This window comes from Ursus americanus, chromosome 13, assembly GCF_024610735.1.
Source record: "Ursus americanus isolate L20-20 chromosome 13, mUrsAme1.1.p, whole genome shotgun sequence".
NCBI lineage: Eukaryota > Metazoa > Chordata > Mammalia > Carnivora > Ursidae > Ursus > Ursus americanus.
The window spans coordinates 66,389,135-66,411,873 of record NC_142139.1 but is presented as its reverse complement, the minus strand read 5'-3'; the positions used below and the strand labels follow the sequence as shown (position 1 = coordinate 66,411,873).

General features: G+C 39.1%; 1 protein-coding gene across 3 annotated transcripts; it reads left to right on the top strand.

The window, feature by feature from the left end:
- BNIP3L (BCL2 interacting protein 3 like) lies at positions 1 to 20,280 on the top strand. 3 transcript variants are annotated; one of them, XM_045774047.2, is made up of 6 exons: positions 1 to 188; positions 7,780 to 7,963; positions 12,704 to 12,776; positions 17,547 to 17,650; positions 17,761 to 17,910; positions 19,661 to 20,280. In XM_045774047.2, the coding sequence occupies exons 1-6, from the start codon at positions 89 to 91 to the stop codon at positions 19,707 to 19,709; spliced, it is 660 nt and encodes a 219-aa protein (XP_045630003.1). In that variant the 5' UTR covers positions 1 to 88; the 3' UTR covers positions 19,710 to 20,280. The 3 variants fall into 3 exon arrangements, with proteins under 3 accessions (XP_045630003.1, XP_045630004.1, XP_045630005.1); XM_045774048.2 differs by having other exon boundaries at positions 3 to 152; XM_045774049.2 differs by lacking the exon at positions 1 to 188 and adding an exon at positions 6,881 to 7,031.
- Positions 20,281 to 22,739: the final 2,459 nt, after the last annotated feature.

Genomic DNA, 22,739 nt, shown 5'->3' with positions numbered 1-22,739 from the left:
AAGGGGGCGGGGGACTCGGCTTGTTGTGTTACTGCCCGAGAACCAGAGACGGTCTTGCTGCGGCCACAGCTCTTGCAGCCACCCGACAATGTCGTCTCATTTAGTAGAGCAGCCGCCGCCCCCGCACAACAACAACAACAACTGCGAGGAAGGTGAACAGCCTTTGCCCCCGCCAGCCGGCCTCAATAGTGAGTGCTGGGCCGGTGGGCTCGGTGAAGAAGATGGGGGGAGGAGGAGCTGCTCCGGCCGCCGCCGCCAGCTCCGCGCGGGGGGGGCGGGAGGAGAAGGCAGCCCATTGGCCAAGGCTGAGGATGTCCGGGTAACTGACAGTTCCCATCACCTGTCAGGAGGAGTTGCTCCTGTCTTCCTCTAGCCCTGTCTCCCTCCCCTCCCTGGGGTCTTGGTTGGGGGCTGCTTGAGTTCGCAGTTGAGGAGGGCAGGTGGGTGGAAGGAGAAGGGGGGCGAGCCGATCCCACCTGTGGTGGGCCTCTGATCGGAGCCAATCGGGTCGCGGGGGGGGCGGGCCTTGGGGCGCGGGGAGCGGGGTGGGCGGAGCGGGCGGCGGAGGGGACGTGGGCAGGGGTGGGGACGTGCAGCGGGGACGCTGGGGGATGGACGCGGGTGGCGGGCCGAGGGGAGGGGGCGGCCGGGGGACGCGCGGGAGGTCAGGTGTGCAGCGGGGCTCCGGCCTGGCCTCGCTGACCCCACCTCTCTGGGTCGGCCTTCCCTTAGGGCTCAGAATGTGAGCCCTCCAGTTCCCTTCCTTTGTTACCACAGGCTGGTCAGGAAAATCATTTGGCAATTTAGTGGTTACTTGTTTCACGTTGGGGGTGGGGGGTAAGGAGGCTATGCTACTTTTTTTATTGTTTGTTTTTTGAGAGTTGGCCCAAGTGAGTTTTTTGGTTTTGTTTTTCAAACGATGGAGTTGTGTGGCCTGAAAACCTTTTGTGAACAGCCTCTTGAACCATCTAGGATTGTATAAATCATAGAATCTGGGGGCAATAAGTGTGCAGAAGCGGGATTAAAATCACACTGATAGAGGCGCTTGGAAGTTAATGTGCAGTATTTGAGTTACGACCAGCTACAGTTGCTTATCATAACATTCTGGTGCTCAGACATCTTGTCCTAAGGTTTTTTCCAGTTGTCTTGAAAGCTCGGTCTTCTTGGAAAGGTTCTTGCCTAACCTTTCTGTAATTGATCTCATGAAAGAGGCAGTTGGGACAGTTAGCATATGGCCAGATGAAATCGTTTAAAAATCATTTGGATGCTTAAATGACATTCCGAGGCATTGCAGTCTTTCATAAGAGGGAGGTGTTCCAACATAGCCTAAAAATTATTTTAGGGAAAAGAGTTCCTGTCCCCTCGCTACAAGATGGGAATAGAATTTGAGTATTTGAAGATATTTTCATTGCTTATTGCTGCTGTTCCATCTTTTGATGGATAAATTTCTTAAATGTTGAGTTTTTGAAACTCAAGTGTCTTATGTTCTGGAATTTAAGTATATGTTATTTCCCACAGAAAGGATTAATTTATGTATCTTTAAACGTTATTTGCTTCATATATTAATGTGTACTTAAAACACTACTTACCCGTTTTTAGCATACTGTTTTGGAAGCATGGAATTTTAGAATGGGAAGAGACTTTAGAGGTAACTGTCTCTGTTATTTACTGGTAAAGAGAGCAAGAGTAAAGTGTGTTGTCCAAGTTCACAGCAGGCTAGGTAGGACCTAGAGCTGAGATTTTTACTTTCAAATGATCTAGTGTTCCTTTCAGGACATGTTAGTAGCCCAGAATCCCCTGGTGATGTGTGTTTCCTATTCTCTCAGTATGTTTTTCTACCTAAAGTACAGAGGTGACCTGCCTATCTAGCTCTTTTTAGGGTACTGTTTCTTAATTGTACTCACTGTTTTCCTGCAATACTTACAAGTTAGCTGTTTGGTTGGTATGCATACATGATTTCACAGGAAAAAAGGAATTTTAGTTTCCTTTGACCATTTAACAAAAACAACAACAAATGGGGTTGAGCTGTCTGATTGTTTATCTCGGTGTTAGATAGACCTATGAGGTATTTGATGTTTTTGGCCAATCAGTTGCTGCTACGTTTGTATTAGCTCTTAACAGAAGTGGAAGAACACTCAGTCTGTGTGTGATATCAAAATGTTGGCTTTGGGAAATCTGCTAGATAGAATATTTTATTTTGAATAGGGTGAGATTTGAAAAGTTACTGAAAAGCTTTTAGCTAGTGCCGTATTAATTTCTCCCCTTTTGCCTTTTATTCTGTTTGTGTTTTCAGTTCATTATACAACAGTGGTTTAAACAAAACAAGAATCCTTACTGATTCCTTCAAGTGATTTTTGGGTACTAGGCAAAACAACTTACTCAGACATCTAATACTACCCAAATTGCTGATAAGTTGAAGTTCGTTGTTGGGTAAAATTGCACAACTATGAAACACAGGAGATGAACTCATTGTACAGATTATCTGTGGTTTGGGATTTTTCTTCCGCTCAGGGGTCAAGACAGAGTTTTAACAGCAAATTACTGAAATAATTTGGAATAATGAAACCTTTCCCTCTCTCTCTCTCCCTTTTTTTTTTTTTTTTTTTTAACCATTGTAGGGGAACTGTTCATTTTCCTTACAAATCAGTGGATAAATGTCTAAACTACTGGCAAAGTAAAAATGACGTTTTTCCAGTTTCCAGTCGGTTTTATTCTTAAGAAAACTAACAAGTTATTTAATATTTGTATAGGACATTTATGCTGTATAATTCGGTAGGTAATGTAAGGAAAATCAAGGTAGTAGTAAAATTCTTGTTAGTATTTAAAGTAGGAAGTACAGCCTTTTTTTTTTTTTTTTCCTTTTTTCTTTTTTAAACATTTTCAACCATGATATACTTGCTTCCCTAGTATGGTGAGAAGGCTTTTAAGGCTATAGCATGTGAAACTTCAGTACTTCATGATACCGTTTTGAATACATAAGTAGCTGGTGTGTGAGTACCCACTTGTGCAAAATGACCAACTTTTTTTTTTTTTTTTTAGAAGAATTTCGGTTACTGTTCTTGGTCTGGATTACAGCATCAAGTACTTGAAATAAAATAAAGGCTTTGAGGAAAGAACATAAGATGTAATGAAATGTGTTACCCCTGGTTAGGATAAGAGTTATACATGGGACCTTGGAAAGTTGTGGAAAAAGATGAGAACTACTCTTCTTCCTTCTCTCCCTTCCTCTACGCCTCAGCTCTCCCACTCCCCTTCTTGCAAAAGGATTGAAGTAGTGATTATAAATCTATAAAGAGTATATACAGCATACAGTCATGAATGTAATCACAATTACCAGACCAACCTTCACGATGTACCATATTACAAAATGTAGAAGTGTGAATCTCTTAGCAATTCTGAATCGTTTAGCAATTCTCAAAGACTTAAACTAGAAAATGTCTCATGTATTGTGTATATGTAGAGTCTGGCATAAGAGAACACTTTTCAGTTTATAAGTAGTCTTTTAATAAAACAGAGAGCCTGCAGTTTTTAATTTTAAAGTTTGATTATTAGGAAGAGAATTCACTCAGATTTTTTTCTACTCTGTATTGCTTGGACAGCACAATCCTCATATCTTGTCTTGTTTACTTTCCAAGTAGAAGGGGACTTTGTGAGAATTGGTAGAGTTAGAACATAAGAAATTCTGAGACTGTGAATCAGGAATGAACTAGGTAATGAAAAGCATGTGTAGTCCATCTATTGAGAAAGACAAGTTTATTTTTTTCCCATCTTAGTCAAAAGATGAAGCTTTTAATATCTGTGTGTATAACTTTTTCTGCAATACTGTTTATTTCCATAGATGGTCTATGGGATCTATGATTTAAGGGAAATCTACCTTTTTAGGTGTCTTAATGCACATTGTCAAATTATCATCTATTGAAGACCTGATTGTAATAGCAATATTAGAGACAATTGGGGTAGTGGTTAGCCTTGACATTTGGATAATGGTTAAAGTATGGTATATCCTTATGATGAGATTCAAAAGCAGTTGTTTAAAAAGAATGAAGTAAGGCAATATACATTGACATTGAAAGAACATCCAGAAGTTGTTAGGTAAGAAACGCTTCTTACAGGGGTGCCTGGATCGCTCAGTTGGTTAGGCATGTGTGTTCAGCTCTGGTCATGATCTCAGGGTCCTGGGATCGAGCCCTGCATCAGGCCGTTTGCACAGTGGGGAGTTTGCTTCTCCCTCTGCCCTTCCCCCTGCTTGTGCTCCCACACTCTGTCTCTCAAATAAATAGATAAAGTCTTAAAAAAAATGCTTCTTACAGAAAAATCCGTGTAGTACAATTAAATTTTTTTTGTAAAAGCAAGAAACAGAACTGTATTTAATTGAAAAAACTCTGGAAGTTGACATACAAACCTTTTAAAATTGGTCTTTGTTGGGACGCCTGGGTGGCTCAGTTGGTTAAGCACCTGCCCTGGGCTTGGGTCTGGTCCCGGGGTCCTGGGATCGAGCCCCGCATCAGGCTGGGCGCCTACTTCTCCCTTTCCCTTTGCCTGCCACTCCCCCTTGCTTGTGTGTGCGCGCACACACACTCTCTCTCTCTCTCAAATAAATAAATAAATAAAATCTTTAAAAAAGTGGTCTTTGGGAATAGGAATGGGAGATTGGGAGGAAATGTATTTTTACTTTATGTTTATTTTCAAAAAACACATTTTTAGGGGCACCTGGGTGGCTCAGATGGTTGGAAATTTGCCTTCGGCTGGGTTCATGGTCCCAGGGTCCTGGGATCAGGTCCTGCATCAGGCTCCTGGTGCAGCGGGGAGTCTGCTTATCCCTCTCCCTCTGCCTTTCCCCCTGCTCATGCTCTCTCTCTCTCTCTGTCTCAAATGAATAAATAAAATCTTTAAAAAAAAAAACAAACACATTTTTGCAGTAAGAAATTTTTTTAAAAGGTACAGAGTATAGTTATAAAAGTGGCTAATACATAGCACTTACCATGTACTAGCGACCTTCATTATTTTGTTCCATGCTTTATTCATTTCAGCCTGCTGACAACCCTATGAGGTGGATATAATTATTCTCCCCAATTTACAGTTGAGAAAACTGTTACGGGATTAAGTAACCTGTCTAGGGTGTAACAGCTGTAAGTGGTAGAGCGGGAGTCTGCCTTCAGTCTGTGCCCTTAACCACCATATTAATAATATGCCAGATAAATATTGTCTGCCTTAAGTAGAAGTGACTTCAGTTATGCTGGGTGTGATGCCAGTCACAAGAGATCAGTTTTACTAAGGCTTTCCAGGTATGTCTTCTCAAGTTCCTAGGTTATGATTGCTCATATATTTTTAATGTAGAAAATAGAATTTAGATATTGGTTTGGAGGTCCTTCAAAAAAGTAAGGTCTGGAAAAGCTGATACTGTTACAGCCAGTTTTCTCTGATCAGCTACTTGAAGTGAACATTAACTATTTTAGGGAAGACTGGCTTCTACAGAGACCCATCAGGAACTCCTGGTTCCTTGTTCTTCTACCAGAGCAGCTCAGGTCTTTTGTTTGTTTTATTTTATCCTTGGGGTTCTATACAAGAAGAACTAATTCTGTTGGTTTAAAGTAAGTTTGACAGGGGCACCTGGGTGGCTCAGTCCTTAAGTGTCTGCCTTCGGCTCAGGGCATGATCCCAGGGTCCTGGGATGGAGCCCAATGAGCCTGCTTCTCCCTCTCCCACTCCCCCTGCTGGTGTTTCCTCTCTCGCTGTGTCTCTCTCTGTCAAATAAATAAAATCTTTTTAAAAAAGGGGGGGTGCCTGGGTTGCTCAGTCATTAAGCGTCTGCCTTCAGCTCTTTAAAAAAAATTAAAAAATAAAAAAAAAAAATAAGCTTGACAATCCTAGAAAACAGTACAAGTAGAAAAAAATTTATCATATACCTCTTTCTTTTTTGTTTCTTTCCTGTTAAAATACTTTGCAGAACTCTAAATTTAGGGATTTTGGCGTATTTCTTATATACTCCAGAGGCACTCAAAGTATTTAGTTAAATTATCTTTAGTGTTAAATCTGCTTTAGCTTTGCTAGTTGAATTTGTTAATCAGTTTTGAGTTCTGTCTAGTCTGTGTCCATTTTTGTGTACAGAATGAGGTCACAGAGATGTCCTACAACTGTGTTGTTTGGCAGTACAGTCCCAAAGATTTGGTGGTGGTAATGGGATTCTGACACCCACTGGGACTGCCTTAGAGGGAAAGGAAAGAAGGGGTGACTTCGTTTTTATTTAGCAAGCACTGTTCTAAGTACTTAACAAATATAAGGTCTTTTTACTAGTAGATAGCTGACTGTCTCCCACCTACTGGGTACTTTACCTGTGTCCTGTGTTTAATCCTCAGAGCAGCTCTGGGAGGTAGGGTTCTGTATTTTTATATCTCTGTTTTACAAATGAGAATACTGAAGCTCAGAAAGACAGGCAGAGAGTAGGTGGTGGAGTCAGATTTCCAGCCAGGCCTGCCTGTGAGCTTTTCCTTCATATAAGGATGATGTTGAGTTCACTTTGGATCTAGAATAGTCCTCACCTCACTGAAAGTGCATTTTAGGGTTTGAGCCTCTTTCAGTGGTTTTTCTGATTTACTGATGGAAGATTGTTCAGCCACAGAACTCTAAGGCTTCTGCTGAGAGTTTGGAGGAATGGTCCTGTCAACCTGCTTGGTTATATTTTCTAAAGCAAAATCTGTTGTATAGAATGGAAATTATGAAGAAAATTCACCAGTGTTTCTTTTTGTTGTGAAATTGGTCTATTGGCTACTGTTACCAGTTCTTACTAAAATGAAAGCACCTTAATGTGTTCAGCAAACTCATTGAGCCAATAAATAAATATTTTCAAGAGCTATCCAGATTACCAGGGCCACGTCCCCTTTTCTGTGGCTCCACCCTCTTTGACTGTTGACCTGAGAAAAACCTCAGTGTCTCCTGTACAGATGTGCAGTTTCTCCCCCAAAACCAACAAGGCTTAGTGAAACCCTAGGAAATAGGAAGTCGTGGGAGAGAAGAAAGGACAAGCCCACAAGGTATGGTTAGTGCATAGGGGAGAGGATGGAAAGAGGTGAGGTACAAAGGAAAGGAAGGAACTAATTTGTGGGGTAGAGAGAAAGCTTTTTTCAGAATTTTTTTAGTATTATCTCCGGATTTAATTAAGAGCTAGATGCATTAATTTTATGCTGCACATTTGTACACAAATTGAAAATTTTATGATTGGATTAAAGTTCTGTAGGAGCTTCTAATTGTGCTAGTTAGGACAGTTGTTAACTTATTTAGATGACTTTTATGAAGTTTCTGAGCCATAGGTTTATTTCATCTGTGGGGACGATACAACTAAATAGCTGAAGTGGACTATGGGAAAAATGTATATATACATTATATTAAACATATATAATTAAAATATTAAAGATAAGTAGTAATAAAGTAGCCATTTATTTTTTGAAAAGCAATCTCAAAGTTTTCAGTGAAGTGCTTATCATATATAAACCAAGCTTTAACTAGAGAGAAAAATTGGCTGAAAGACCCATTTTCTAAGATACTAGTTGTAGAGTTCCAGCTTCTTCTAAATTGGTTGATTGTGTGACCTACTTCAAGAACAGGAACTATATATATATTTTAGACTTCTGTTTCTCCTTATTTATTTTCTTCTGAATACTCTTGCATTTGCTTTGAGGCGAGACCGAATTCTTATCAGAATTCACCACATTCGCATCTATGTGCACATGACAGAGTTTGGTTCTGCTGTGGTTAACTTAAGCTATCTGACTTGTCCAACAGGTTCCTGGGTGGAGCTACCCATGAACAGCAGCAATGGCAATGATAATGGCAATGGGAAAAATGGGGGGCTAGAACATGTACCTTCCTCATCCTCTATCCACAATGGAGACATGGAGAAGATTCTTTTGGATGCACAACACGAATCAGGACAGAGTAGTTCAAGAGCCAGTTCTCACTGTGACAGGTAAGTGAGACCCATACAGATGGGTTACAAGGTTAATTTACCATTAGAAAAAATAAATCTGCTTTCATTTTCATTTTACAAAATATGACTCCTGATTTACTGCAGCATGTGTATTTAAATCAGATAGCTAATTGACAAATATTTGAGTGCCTGGTGTTTATCCCTAGATTAAATGACTTTCCTTGTTCAGATTGTATCATGTTTTGATGTTTATCAGTTTAAAAGTCAGTGGCATAAATGTTTACTTGTAGTATTAAACTTTCTTCCGTTTTCCTTTGTGTCCTGTTTCACAGATCGCATTCTGCCAGTTATGGATCTGTCTCCCCTTCTAGACTGTGAGGCTCCAAAAGTCAGGGGTCATGTTTCATCTCTTTTGTACCCTTGATAGTCATGGTGCTGGTGCGTAGTAGACACTCAGTAAACGTGTGGGTCCTGGAAACCGCAGGTTGATTCAAGTTATAACGGCATTTGCATGGTTGGAAACACCAACCAAGGTCTGCAGATATTTGGAAGGCCATTCTGTTTCTTCAGAGGAACTTTTATTTCAGACCTCATTTTTCTACATTTGCCTTGGGGAAAGTAATTCCACTGATGAAGGGCTACTTCTGGTGAAAGAGTAAGGATATAGCGATATGTATGAGTAAGATGAAACTGAGTTGTTCGTTTATTTTGCGGTGTGAGCTTTGTTTTTTTCCAGAGGGATGGGTGGTATACCTGACACTTCTTAGACTGGTGGCAGCCATACTATGAGCATTATGGGATACTGGATGATCCTCTGGTTAATCAAGAGTTAACTGACATTAGTCTATAGAAAATGCAGATGCACAAGGCAGAGACTGAGGAAACACTTAAAAATGTATACTGAAAAGAAAAGTGATTATCTCTAAGAGATGAAATTATGGATATTTTTCTTCTGAATATTTTTGTACTTTGTAAAAATTGTATATATAGCATATTTTATTTGTCAAGAAAAGTTTAAAAGGAGAAATAGGAGTTCAGTCATGTTTGAAGTTCCTGCATGTCTTATAATCCACTGATGTTACCAAGGTAGCAGAGGATTGGTTTGCTGGCTCTGGCACACCGTGCGCCCCCGCCACCCCGTCTCATCTCTGCCTTTGTCCCTGTGCTTCTTAGGAGCCTGGGATGGCTCTTGTTATAAGCAGAAGCAGAGCAGATGGCTCTTTGCTGAGCAGCTTGCCATTGATTCCAGTTGCAACAGCGCTCGTCTGTCTTTCAGAATGAAGTTTATAGTATATTGCATTTATATTACGGGACTCATAATGGGTTTCTGAAGTTTTCTGCTTGTTCTGGGCCTGTTTATAAGACTTTTACTATGCGTTCAAGTCCATGACCCTTGATCATTGGTATCAGTGTGTCTCTTCAACTGTTGTTCACTTGCTGTTGTCATTGAGCAGAGAAAAAGTCACCTGCTTGCTTTTCTGGTCATCTTATTTCATTTGTGGTTGTAGTTACACTTGTGATGGAATACGAATTTACCTTCCTGTGATCACGTTTAAGTTAGGTTTCTAAACATGTGAAGCAAGGCGTGGCACGTGCTTCTGAACACTTCCTATCCCTCAGCTTCTGTATCTTTAGGCTCTGGGGTTCCTAGTCATCTTCAGAGAAGGCCTCCGACTCTAGCTCAGTAATACTGTCCTGTGCTAACACACCTTAACATTTCAAAATGTCTTCAGAATTCATGTCGTTTGAATTGCCACGCATCTCTATATTTGAAGTCATTGAGGAGTGTTTTTTGTAGGTGGAAACATTTTAGGATTGTTGGATATTCGTTCCGAACCTAATTTGTATATACAGTGACCCTTGAACAACATGGGTCTGAACTGTACAGCCATGTGGATTTTTCCCCATAAATCCAGTACAGCACTGTAAGTGTAGTTTCTCTTCCTTACGAGTTTAACAGTTTTTTCTCTAGCCTACTGTATTATGAGAATACACTACATAAGACCTATAACATACAAGATATGTGTAAATTGACTATGTTATCCGTAAGGGTTCTTGTCAAAAGTAGGTTATTAGTAATTAAGTTTGGGGGAGTCAGAAGTTATACACAGATTTTTAACTGCAGGGTGGGTTTAGCACCCTGCATTGTTCATGGGTCAACTATATTTTCACTTTAAAAATTATTCCAGAGATACATTTTTGTCACTGTAGTGGTTATTAGAAGATAACCCCTATGTGTTTTGTATTGCATTTTACCCTGTTGCAGGAGTTCTCAACCTACACACTAGATTCACCCAGGGAGCTTTTAAAAATACCAGTGTACAGGCCACATCCCTAGAGGTTCATATTCTGTCGTCAGGAATGGGATAGAGACATGAGGATATTTTAAAAGCTCCCCAGCTAATTCTGATATGAGCCAGGGTTGAAGCTCTAATGCATTCCAAATTGTTAGAATTAGTAAACCGTTTACCAGTGAAATGTTTAGTATTTTTCTAAGTGAGATTGGTGCAGTGATAAGAGTGTGGAAGTAGAGCAGAGGTTCTGTAGGGTTCCTGGCTATGTCATTCTGCTGCCTTGACCTGCTCCTGTCTATGTGAGACTGGCTCTTAATTTGATCTCTGGCTGTGAATGCAAGGGTGTTATATGAGCATAATGACAGTAAACTGAGGACAACAGGAGTGCCTCCTTCCACCTGGTTCTTGTGCTCGAGCCTAAGATTTCTTTTTTTTTTTTTTAAAGATTTTATTTATTTATGCGACAGAGAGACAGCCAGCGAGAGAGGGAACACAGCAGGGGAGAGGGAGAGGAAGAAGCAGGCTCCCAGCCGAGGAGCCCGATGTGGGACTCGATCCCGGAACGCCGGGATCACGCCCTGAGCCGAAGGCAGACGCTTAACGACTGCGCTACCCAGGCGCCCCATCGAGCCTAAGATTTCTAGTTCAAAAAAAAATTTCTAAATATGCTAACATATTTGTGTGATGCAGAACCAGCTTTTCTCTTTTGCTGTCCCCATTTAAGGCCCTTTTATGTCAATTAGAATAGTCTGAGGCTCCGAGGCTGAATCAGTCTGACACATTTCAGGTGATCTTATTTATTTTTGAGTCTGTCTCACTGTCATCTCTGTATGTTAATAACATTGTACGTGCGCTCTTGGTAGCTTTAACAGATAACATCTACTCCTTTGAACAGGTTAAGCCTGGAGCGTTTTCATCCCTCCTTCGGTTTAGATTTGGCGGGGTGGAGTGTGTAGTGTAAAGTCTAGTGACCTGCTGGGGTTACACAAGGAATCATTGATAAGATTAAGAATAGAACTTACTGTGTTGTTTTCATCTGTCATATCAAGTATAGTTCATGATCATGTGTTTTTGTCTAAAAGTTTATCTGTAAATTTTTGTTTCTGGGAATATATCTTGTACTTTCATTGAAGGTTCTATATTCATATATAAACCTATATAATTCACTCTGAAATAATCTCAAAGCAAATATTTCTGAAGTAAGTAGAATGGTGGTTCTGGTCTCCGTACTCCTTGACATTCCTAAAAATTGCTAGGATCCCCAGAGGTCTTTTGTTGATGTGGGTTATATATTTTGATATTTAACTATATTAGAAATTAAAACAGATTTAAAAATATGTATTCATTCAACAATAATAAACCCATTGCATTTCAGGATGAGTATACTTTTTAAATGAAAAATAACTTTTTCATAACCCAAAAAAAATTTAGTAAGGACTGGTGGCATTGTTTTACATTTTTGCAAATTTCTTTATTATCTGGCTTAATAGAAAACAGCTGGATTCTCATTTGCTTTTGCATTCGGGCTGTTGTGATAAAACACATCACGTAGCCTTTGGAAAATTTAACGATACATGGAATAAGAATGAGAGAATAAGAATAAGAAAGGCAAATAAATCATAATAGTATCATGAAAACAATTTTAACCTTGAAGACCCTTTGAAACAGTGTTGGGGGAGGTGTTCGAGAAGACGTGACCGCAGGTTGACCCAGGAGCTGGACTTGGGCAATCGGAGGCTTCCCATTCCCTCCCCTGTCCTTGGAATGTGCGTTCTGCTTGCCTTCCTGGCTCCCAGAAGCCTCCTCAAGAATACAGCTTTGAGACAGAAATGTGGTGTTGAGACTGAGTGGTATACGTGACTAAACCCAGTTAAGGCCTCTGCATAAACTTTTAAGAGTTGGCAGGTAGGTGCGATCTGCTCACCTTACTGTCACTCCAAGACAAGCCTGTCTGTAAATTCCCTTGCTGTTTAAACCTGCCGCCTCTCACCCTGAAGTGGTCTGCCTCTTTCCCTCTCCTTGCCCTCCTGTGTGGGGGCCGGTTTCAGGTTACACCTGGGAAGCTCCTCGGGAGGCTGGAAACCAACTAGACTGAAAACTGCTTTCACACTTTGAAAATCACTGGTGATGAATTATTTAATGATGAAAGAACTCTGAGAAAAAGAACGCCAATTTGAAGGTTTCTGAATTTGAAGGTTTCTGAATTTGAAGGTTTCTGAATTTGAAGATTTTTGTACCTTTATTGGAAAAAGAATAAAAATGGGAAAATTTATCCTTGCAAAGGAATTCATCACCAGCACAAAATTCCAGAACACTTGGGAATAAGAGTGCTCAATTTCATTTGTTCTTTGGGTTCAAGATAATACTTTTTGATTTCCTGCTTTTTCAAAGCCATACCACTGTAACTTCTAATTTCCAGTGGAGGTTAATTACTTGACAAAATGAGTATTAAAACTAACAGCTAAATAAATTCTTTCTCTTCTAGCCCTTCCCCACAAGAAGATGGACAGATTATGTTTGATGTGGAGATGCACACCAGCAGGGACCATAGCTCTCAGGTATGTGTGTGTGTGTGTGTGTGTGTGTGTGTGTGTGTGTGTGTGTGCGCGCACACGCGTGTGTGCTCGTTTTTCTGATGTACAGTAAATAATTAGGAATGCGAACCTCTAAATGTTTTGCTAAAATATATTAAGGAATAAGAATAGACTTTAAAAAGTAGTTTGAAGCTGTTTTAAATTCTTCAGTTTCTGATTTTGGAATTTACTTAGGATGATACGGCCCTCGTTGTACCAGCCTTTGCAACTGAGAATTTGGGGTCCTCTCACCCTAAAAGAATTGGAAAATTCTTGTGTAATGTATCATTCCAGTATTCCGGGCTAGTTTCTTGAACTTGTAAATAGAAAGCTGAGATGGATGTTTTATTTAAGGTCACAAAATAATAAATGACAAGGAAAGGTGTAGAACCGGGCGTGAAAACTTTTTCTGCATCCGGACTTTCAGACAAATTTCAACAGCTAGAGATAAAATTCATCTAAATTTTGCAGGGTTCCTTAAATTAAAGAAGGTAAATGTAGTTCATTAGCAGTTGACATTGTCAGTAAAATAGATGGCTATAGTATTGAAAGCGTACAACAGTTAATATTCTGAAATTTACAATAAGTAAGTAATTGTTACTAACGATTTAAAATGCTCATAGCTGGCCCTTGACTATAGTATTGATGTGTGGACTCGCCTAGAAGTGCCAGAGTGCAAATTTGTGAGGACCAGAACCATTGCCTTTTTCTATGGTGTTCATGGGCTGGCAGAGTATTTGTGGAAGGAATGTTTAAGTGCAGTCAGACAGAAACTTTGCTTTGTGGGGTTCTCCCTGTATAATGTCCTATTCCCCTTTTGCACTAGAAATTCTGTGCATAATATGTTGGGTCCACCCAGTATTCTTTCTCTTTCAGAAGGCTGCACAGTTTTCCCCTGCTTTTTCCATACTCTGTGCTGTTCTCTGAAACCTAGAAAATCTACAGATTGAATATGAATTTATTTTATGATGAGCTTTATATTATAGAGAAGGCTCTCGTGTACGGAGATGTTCTGACTGCAGTTGTTGAACTGCTGGCTAATGTATGTTGGTTTTGCCATGTGCATAAGCTATAACTAATGAAGAAGAAAATATATAGTTTCCATGGCAAAAGTGTACTAAGGAATCCCAAGGAAGAGAAATGAAATTAATTCTTTGTTGTCTTTCCTGAGGAAGATGTCCTCAATTCACATTGTCTTTTCTGCGGATAATTTGAAGATCTAGATTAGCATTTTACAGAATGTGCTTTGAGGAACATTTGCTCAATGGGAAGCTCTACAACGTAGTTCTGAAGTCAAGTTAAGTGGAAATAATATAGTCCCTGGGCTCCCTTCCCCTCCCCCTGCAGTAGTCACAGCACATAGTATAGCACATTAAAGGCTCTGACAATTCTTGCAGTAGAAGAATCTGTTTAAACCAAGTGTTTCCCAAGCTTATTTGATCTTAGACCTCCCTACCCCTTCACACATACTTTTGCCCCATAATAATCTACCTAACAACCAAATGAAACACTCTGATAAGTGCTGTCTTGATTCATGGAGTGGCAGTATACAATTAGCCTTAACTGATGATTAAATTTAAGTGGAATTGTAGAGCTGACTACGTCCATCCTAGAATTCCAGAGGAATTTGTGAAATTCAGGAGAGAAAATGTAACATTTTTGGCTTCTGTGTCAGATTATGGTAGTATTGCTAGTATGGTCCTGATTCAGAAACCAGTACCTAAACAAACATTAGTTATTGTCAGCGTTGTTGGGTAAGCCATATTAACAATCAGAGCAGTCCATTTAAACATGGTTACATCTTCGGAAAAGCAGTTTTAAGTCCCTTAAGAAAAATATGTTTTTTAGAGTAAGACTTTTAATAAAAATCAGTAGGTATGATTTATTTAAACTTTCAAAATCCTTTTACATTGCTTTTTTAAAATTGAAGAAATGATCATTTAAAAATTAATAGTTTTAGGTTTTGGGAGGGTGGATTTTTTTCATGAATGAGAAGCGAGCTTAGGGTTAGCAAACAGAAGTATTTACCACAGGACCGTTATGGGGCTTGCTCTTATCGAACATTTTTATGCGTGTCTATATGAGGAATATAGAATGTTTTAAGCCTTTTCTAGGAAGAGGAAGGAAAGACACTAATATACATTAGATATGTTCTAGGTGCTAAATTTATTTTTAAAAAAGGTTTTTCCCACTTTCAATGTTCTCAGTCTAGTGAAAGAGATGATATTAGCCCCGAGAACAAATGGGAGAAGTGGGGCTTTGTCTTCATTAAATTACTATTCTGAGATCACAGAGCCAGTGGGTGAGAGAGCCAGGATGGAAACCAGGGCTCTCGGAGCCTGCAGCCCTGTGCCTTCTACTCAAATGAGTCCACTCACGGGGTTGATCTCAGGGGGTCCACAAGGTCATGAGAATGAACGAAGATGTGCCCAGTGATTGTGGTATGAAGAAGCCTAAGGTGTAATGCATTTAGGAAAAGGATCATTCAGACTACACTTTTATGACCGTAGCCCTCAAGAGTCTCCATTTTATGGCAGCAAATAGACTGTGGAGGCCTCTCGAAGTCATTTTTGCAGTGTGTTTCTGGGACTGAAGAGGCCAGCACAGTGTTGGGTATCAGTGATACAGACTGAAAATGTCCTCCCATTCCCCTCGTGTAAAACTGGGGTTTATGGACCCCATTCTGTGCGGTTTAATACCCGCACATAGAGACTTAGAGAACTTGGCATGGACCACGTAAGTGCTTTGAAGGTAAAGGACGTGCACATGAGAACAGGCTAAAATAATCAGAATCTTTTTAAATGTAGGTGTAGAGAAGGTTAAAAGCATGAATCTTATTTCATTAGATTAAGTGCATTTTTACCAAAATAAGTGCATTTTTCCAAGGATTGGAGGTAATTTAAAACCTGAAACTGGCAAATTTAAGATTAATAACGGGAAGCACACAGCGGTAGTAAATGAGGATAGCGTAGGATTCTTGGTTCTTGAGGTGAGCATCCTAAACTGATTTGGGGAATCTGTTTGTTTTTGCTAGTATTCCAAAGATAACTTTGCTTCGCTCAACTGAGAGAAAATGACATCATCTTAAAGTAAATTAGGCCCTGAAATCTTATTACATTAACATTCTCTTGGAAAGTAGGAAATATTAACTTGTTCACAGATTTAAACCTCCGCCTGTGAGCAGTTTCAAGGAGAGCCATGTGAGACCAGGCTGGAAACTCTAAGCAGGAGTGACTGCAGTGTGTTGAATACAGTCAGCTCTTGTGTGTACACAAACTGATCTATAAGTAAATCATAACAACTTAATGTTTTTGATTTAGGCTGTTTTCAGATTTATTCCACAAAGAGCCAGCTCATGATTCTGAGTAATCTCAGTACCCAATGGAAAAAGCTTGATCCTAAAGGCTACAGTGTGTCATTCAGTGGAATTTGCCAAGTCCAGCAGAACTAAATAAGAATGATACTACCAGGGTAGCAAAATGTACAGGGATTTCACTTTCGATTTGATGGTCTCTAGAGATAGGATAGCCCCTTTCACTCTTTGAATTATACCTTCCTGGAGCACCTAGTTCATAGAGAACTAGCCCTGTCAAAAAGAATCACATGAATATATCAAGCTCTGCATTTCAGAGCTATCTATCGAAAAGAATGAAAGCTTTGGTCAAAGAGAGAATCCTATTCAAACAAAGTAACAAATCAAAACAGTTCTTAGCTTTGAGACCCTTGGCTTTGAGGTCCTAGCATCACATTCCTTAAAGCTGAGTGAATATTGCTGTTCATTTTTAGGACTGCCTCATTCCTGTGGGTTCTCATGAAAGAGAAGCTATTGGGAATTTTGCTAGTTCTCGGCCTGAAACTGTAGGTTATCATTAGCAAGAAAAAGGACTTCTTTTTCATTTGTCTGATGCGAAAAATGTCAAATTCTAAGTCAGTATAAAATAAATGATTCCAAAAAACTTTTGGCTTAAGTAGTTTTGAATAAACCTTGGGAAGTGTTTAGATAGTGATTTGTCTAAAAAAAATAGAATCTCCTTCCAGGAAGTAAAAACCTAATGCTAAGGAGTTGGGGACTCGAGAAACAGTTTACCCAGTTTAAATACTGGCCCTGTCTCTTATTACTTATGGAACCTCAGGCACTTACTAAATTTATGTCTTCATTTCCTCGTCTGTAAAATGGAGTATTAATAATTCCTGTTCTATGGGGTTGTTGCCAGGTAAAAATTACTAATGCGTGTAACGTGCTTAGAATGATGCTTGTCTCTTGATAAATGATTAATAAATACTATTATTATTTATTTCCTCATCGCATCTCCTACTCGTTTTCTGTTCACTTTATATTGGTTAGCATATACTTTTGGAGATTTTTTTTATTTTTAATAATGAAAAATTTTAAGTGTGAACAGAAGTAAAGAGAATGTTGCTGTGGGCCTCTGTATAGAATCACCCAGATGCAACAGTTATTAATACTCTCCACATTTTAGTGAGCATTACAGCCTGAAGTGCACTTTTTTCAGGTTCACATCCTATGCTTAGATAGAACCACAGTGAGACCCACTCAGGTTCTTTTTAAGATATTAAATGCCCTGATCTCAGATCGTTGGGTCAGTGTTTTTAGAAAACTGGCTTGTTTCTTAATAAAAATTGCTGATGCACAACCATAGAGTTTTCATGTATTTTCTGTCTAGATTTATCTTTCGTCGTAGGAACAATTGGGCTTCCTTTTTTCTTTTTTAAAGTTGTAATTCTTCTTCACAGTCAGAAGAAGAAGTTGCAGAAGGAGAGAAAGAAGTTGATGTTTTGAAGAAAAGCGTCGACTGGGTGTCCGACTGGTCCAGTAGACCTGAAAACATTCCACCTAAGTAAGTCCCTGCACATGTCTTTTCAGGGGACATGGCGGATGCCGCTCCCACTCCCGGGCAGTTCTCAGCAAGTACATTTCTGACCCCTGCCTCTGCCTTTCGTCCCCCAGGGAGTTCCACTTCAGACACCCCAAACGCTCCGTCTCTTTAAGCATGAGGAAAAGTGGGGCCATGAAGAAAGGGGGTATTTTCTCCGCAGAATTCCTTAAGGTGTTCATTCCGTCTCTCTTCCTCTCTCATGTTTTGGCTTTGGGCCTAGGGTAAGTACTGGTGGACTCCTAATGGGTTTTCCCTTCATTCCTTTTTTGTATTTCCAGACATAAGAAATAGGCATGAAATGGTTTGTATTTGTTTTGCTTTTAATGTTTCAGTGCAAATAGGGAGAGCATAAAAGAATTATTGAAGCTGATATACTATTGGTAAGCATTTTTAGTAGTGGGGTTTTATTTTTCTTATTTGAAAATAAGTTGTTCATGTTAATCCTCTCCATGGTCATCTTTAAGGGGGCTCTTCTGTGCTTGATTTTTCCTTTTGCATTTTGTTCTTGTTTATAAATTACTCAAGATTAGCTAAGTTTTATTTTTATTTTTTATTTAAGTTCAATTTAGTTAACATACAGTGTTTATTAGTTTCAGGGATAGAATTTAGGGATTCATCAAGATCAGCTAAGTTTTAAAGTAAACTAACCTCTAAGTGTATGAATTTGGGGTTGTTTTGAACATTTTTTTTCCTCAGGTGGGAAAATACACCATTTTATTGAGTAGTTCTTGAGTGAAACTTGGTAGGTTGGTTCAGGATCCTGTTTTTTCTTTTTGTAGCATTTTCATTTATTCTTCTAAAGTTGACCCCACATTTACCTATAACTGATGAATTTTTCAGGAATGTCTTTTAAATTCTTTTTTTTTTTTTTTGGTCTTGATGGAACAGTTGAGGAAATCTGTTTTTGAAAGACTATAAGAGTTAAACACTAGTCGTTATTTTTTTAAAGACATATCTGTTATTCTCTTTAAGCATGTGCAAAGAGTCATTTTCTCTATATAATATGCAAAAGCTATGTGATCCCTTACCTCCCCTGTAAGGAGCTCGGCATATGGGAGAGGGTTACTTACCATCATAAACATGGAAACATACAGATGACTTTCCCATAGACTCCTTTTGTCTTCCTGGGTGCTTGATCTGTTTTTGTGATGGCAAAGGCCATGATCACAAAGCAGAAAAGATGAAGGGGTTCGTGGAGTAAGGGAATGTGTGAGTGTTGAACGGGGTTGGTGTGAGGGCAGGCAGGGGGAGGAGTTTAAATTCCCCTCCAGTATTGACTGCACGGTAGTTCATTTGCCCTCAAGGTTTTTATACCTTCTGATTGCTTTCCCCTTCTTAGTCTTCAGATTGTCTCACTTGCTGGTATGAGTGTAACTGGTTGTTATAGATGAGTGTAGCAAAAAAGGATTTGAGAAAGTTGGTTTTATTACACTGGGGGGTGGGACTGGCTTCCTATTTTCCTTAACTTCCCTTCTGCTTATGTTATTTAATGGTAAAATACTTACTTGGCACAGGAAAGTAATATTAGGCCTTAATCCTGAAGAGTTAAATGATTAGTTACGAGCCCACTGTGAAGCACTGGCAGCTTTGTAATTTGGCGTGTTACTGTATTTTGTATGTGAACGATCAGTAGGACCTTCTGCCCACTTTATGGAAACATGTCAAAGGAAGCTGGCTATGCTTTGTTCTTTGGAGGGATCTGTTCTCTCTGGTTTTACTTTGTGTGATCACTGCCCCTGTGCTGTCCAGTCCTGCCTAATGAGTAAACATAATTACAGAAAACCAGTTTGGCTGGCTGGTGACTAGTTTTAAGTAAGTCAGCAGTGATTTTAGGGTGTCGGGGGACTGTGCGCATACACCTTTAGAGTCTTTTACAGCATGGAGTTGTTAGGTACAGTTCGGCCTGTGGGCAGCTGGTTGGTATGCAGCCGTTGACACCGATGAGACACGATGTACTCTGTTTCCTTTCAGCATCTATATTGGAAAGCGACTGAGCACACCTTCCGCCAGCACCTACTGAAGGAAAGAACAGCCCCGGAAAAGCGTGTGACCTGTGAAGTGGTGTATTGTCACAGTAGTTTATTTGAACTTGAGACCATTGTAAGCATGACCCAACCTACCGCCCTATTTTTACATATCCAAGTTCCAGTAACACTCAAATCCAGTATTTTATTCAAACTCTGTTGAGGCATTTTACTAACCTCATTCCCTTTTTGGCCTGTAAGACACTTTAGAATTTCCTAACAGAGTTTACTGTTATTTAGAAATTTGCAAGGGCTTCTTTTTCCGCAAATGCCACCAGCAGATTATAATTTTGTCAACAACGCTATCGTCTCCTTTTAGTGCCACCAGACTTAGACCTGTATCATTCATGGTATAAATTTTACTCTTGCAAGATAATTACCATCTCTCTCTTCAAATGAGATCAGGTTAGCAAATGATAGAACAGCTTTGTTTTGTTTTGTTTTGTTTTTTCAAGACAAAGCAAGCTTCCCTAAGCTTGAATTTATAGTTATTAAAAAAGAAAACAAACAAAAAAAATAAGACACAAGAAAAAAATATCCTGGGCAATAAAAAATTATTTTAAACAAGCTTTGGAGCCACGTTTTGTCTAAACAGCCTCCTAATGGCGCCTTTTAATTTATAGGAGGCCAGCTACGTAAGTGATGGGTATGAAGTAGACTAAGAACTAAACTACATCAGCAGATTTTAATACCAGTATGTCGTAATGCTGTCTTTTCTATGGTGTAGAATCTTTATTTCTCCTAAGGAACGTCTCAGGCCTAGAAATATATGAAATTGCTTTGGGGATTTGTGTGTGTTCGGTGTATTTTTACGTTTATTAGCTTTAGCTGCGTGTGAATTTTTCATGACTTTAAGTTTTGTTTTTGTTTTTTGTTTTTTTAATTTTTTTCTAAGAAGGGGCTTTGGAATAAGTTCCAATTTGTGGTATAAATACAGGCTTCTTGTTTTAGGAAGCACCACTTATACTCTGAAGCCTTTAAACTCTGAAGATAATTGTTTCAGAGTGATTCTAAGCACTCGTGCAACTTTGAAAACCAGACTTGGGTTGTGGGAACAGTTGACAAAGTTCTGAAAAGAGCCCATTTGTTTTCTTTGGATCGCTCCCTTTTTTAATGTTTACCTGCACAAGCTTCCCACAGTGGTGCCTGAGACTGTGCAGGCACCGGTCATGTTCTCCCGGGGCCGTCTCTTCAGTCATGCTCGACTCCTGCAGTCCCAGAGCACTCGGCAGCTTCCTTCAGTGACAGACTGTTTCTGTTTAGTTTGTTCGTTTCTAAAATGTGAAGCTTTAGGACCAAACTGTTAGAAAGCAGCGGGATTACCAGTTATTCCAAGTAGATTTATTGGATTTCGGAACACCTAGCATGACTCTGAAGGGGATACTATTATATGTTTTATATATAAATAATTACTGTTTATGATATAGACATTACTATTGACTATTTAGAGAACCATTGTTAATTTTAAAACTGGCCATCTATTCATTAAATAAAGTGCTTCAGGTTTGCCTTGGATAAGAACGCTGGCAACCGGATTTGCCAGTTTGCAGAAACTAACTCTCTTGTCTTTCACATCAAGTTTTGAAAATGGACGTGTTATAGTGAAAAACCTACAGATTAAGCAAAAAAAGTTAATTTCTGATTGTCTTTTTTCAAGAATATAGCTGGTTATCTCTAAGAAAGACGATATATCCAAAATAGTTTTCTGGATCATTTTATGTTTTCTTTCTAGCACTTGATACCTAAATAATTTTGGATTATCTTTTTATTATACCTTGTTTCTCTCTTACTCTCATATCTGGTGACACTTGATTTGCCTTCTGTAACCTATTTATTTCAAGTGTTCATATTTGGATTTCTTTGGAAAGAAAGTGAATCTGACGGCCCGCTGATTTTGAAAAGCCTGAGTAAAATTGGAAAGGCTAATAAAGTTGAAAGAACTAAACCGTTGAACTGCTACAATATGCAACTCGTATTACAGTTGGTATCCTGGGAGGGAAAAGTAAAATCCAACCTTAAAATAAGAGCCACTTTTTTACAGGTAACACATTGCCCTCTTTTGAAACTCAGTAGCAATTCTATCAGTAGTGTGGTTGAACTTGGGTATATTTATGATTTTTTTTCAACATTGGAAATAAATTTAATTCTGCCCTTTTTCTTAAAATATCTGTGAAATATTGGACTATTACTTAAAACATGAATACATGGTCACAGTAAAACTTCTCCTAAGATGAAATCATGCAGTATTTATTGATAGCCCTAACATATAGAATACTTGCTTATGCTCCTACCCAGATCTGTGTTGAACAGAAACAGATTGCATGATCGGAAAGGAGACTTGGACAATTAACAGTTGACATTTTAAGATTAATGTTTAAAAAGCTTTATACCTGTTTACAATTTGGGGACGAAAAGGCAGGTTTCATTTTTCTTGATTGATGAAAACTGGCTAAAAATACTTGTAAATAGAATCATGAGCATAACTGCACAAACTTGCACATTGAAAAGTGCAACAAGTTACTTTGCAGTAAAAATATTTACTATTCTAAAAAGTGAAAATTGAAGACTTAGCCAGTCGGATGAATTTTTAAGTGAACCAGTTGTTGAAATTATTGGAATTAACTGAGCCAAAGTGATTATGCGTTCTTCATCTATTTAGTTAGCACTTTGTATCATTATATACAGTTTACAAGACATGTATAACTTGTAGCTATAAACATTTTGTGCCATTAAAGCTCTCACAAAACCTCCTCTGTCAGCATATCATTTTATGTCATGTGTGTTGTGTGGGAGTTTAGAGATGAGGCCTCACTTATCTATCTCGAAGTTTTCCATCACTAAGTTCCTCAAATACTCGAGGGCCTAACAGTGTGCCAGGTGCATGGGAACAAATGCTATGTGTGTCCTCCTGAGTTCCCAACTTTCAGGGAGACCATTACCACAAAATGTTAATTATTTTTCGGAGAAGTGTGTATGAAGTGTGATGGGGCCAGAGCATTCAGAACTTTTGTTCAGCCAGGTGCCAT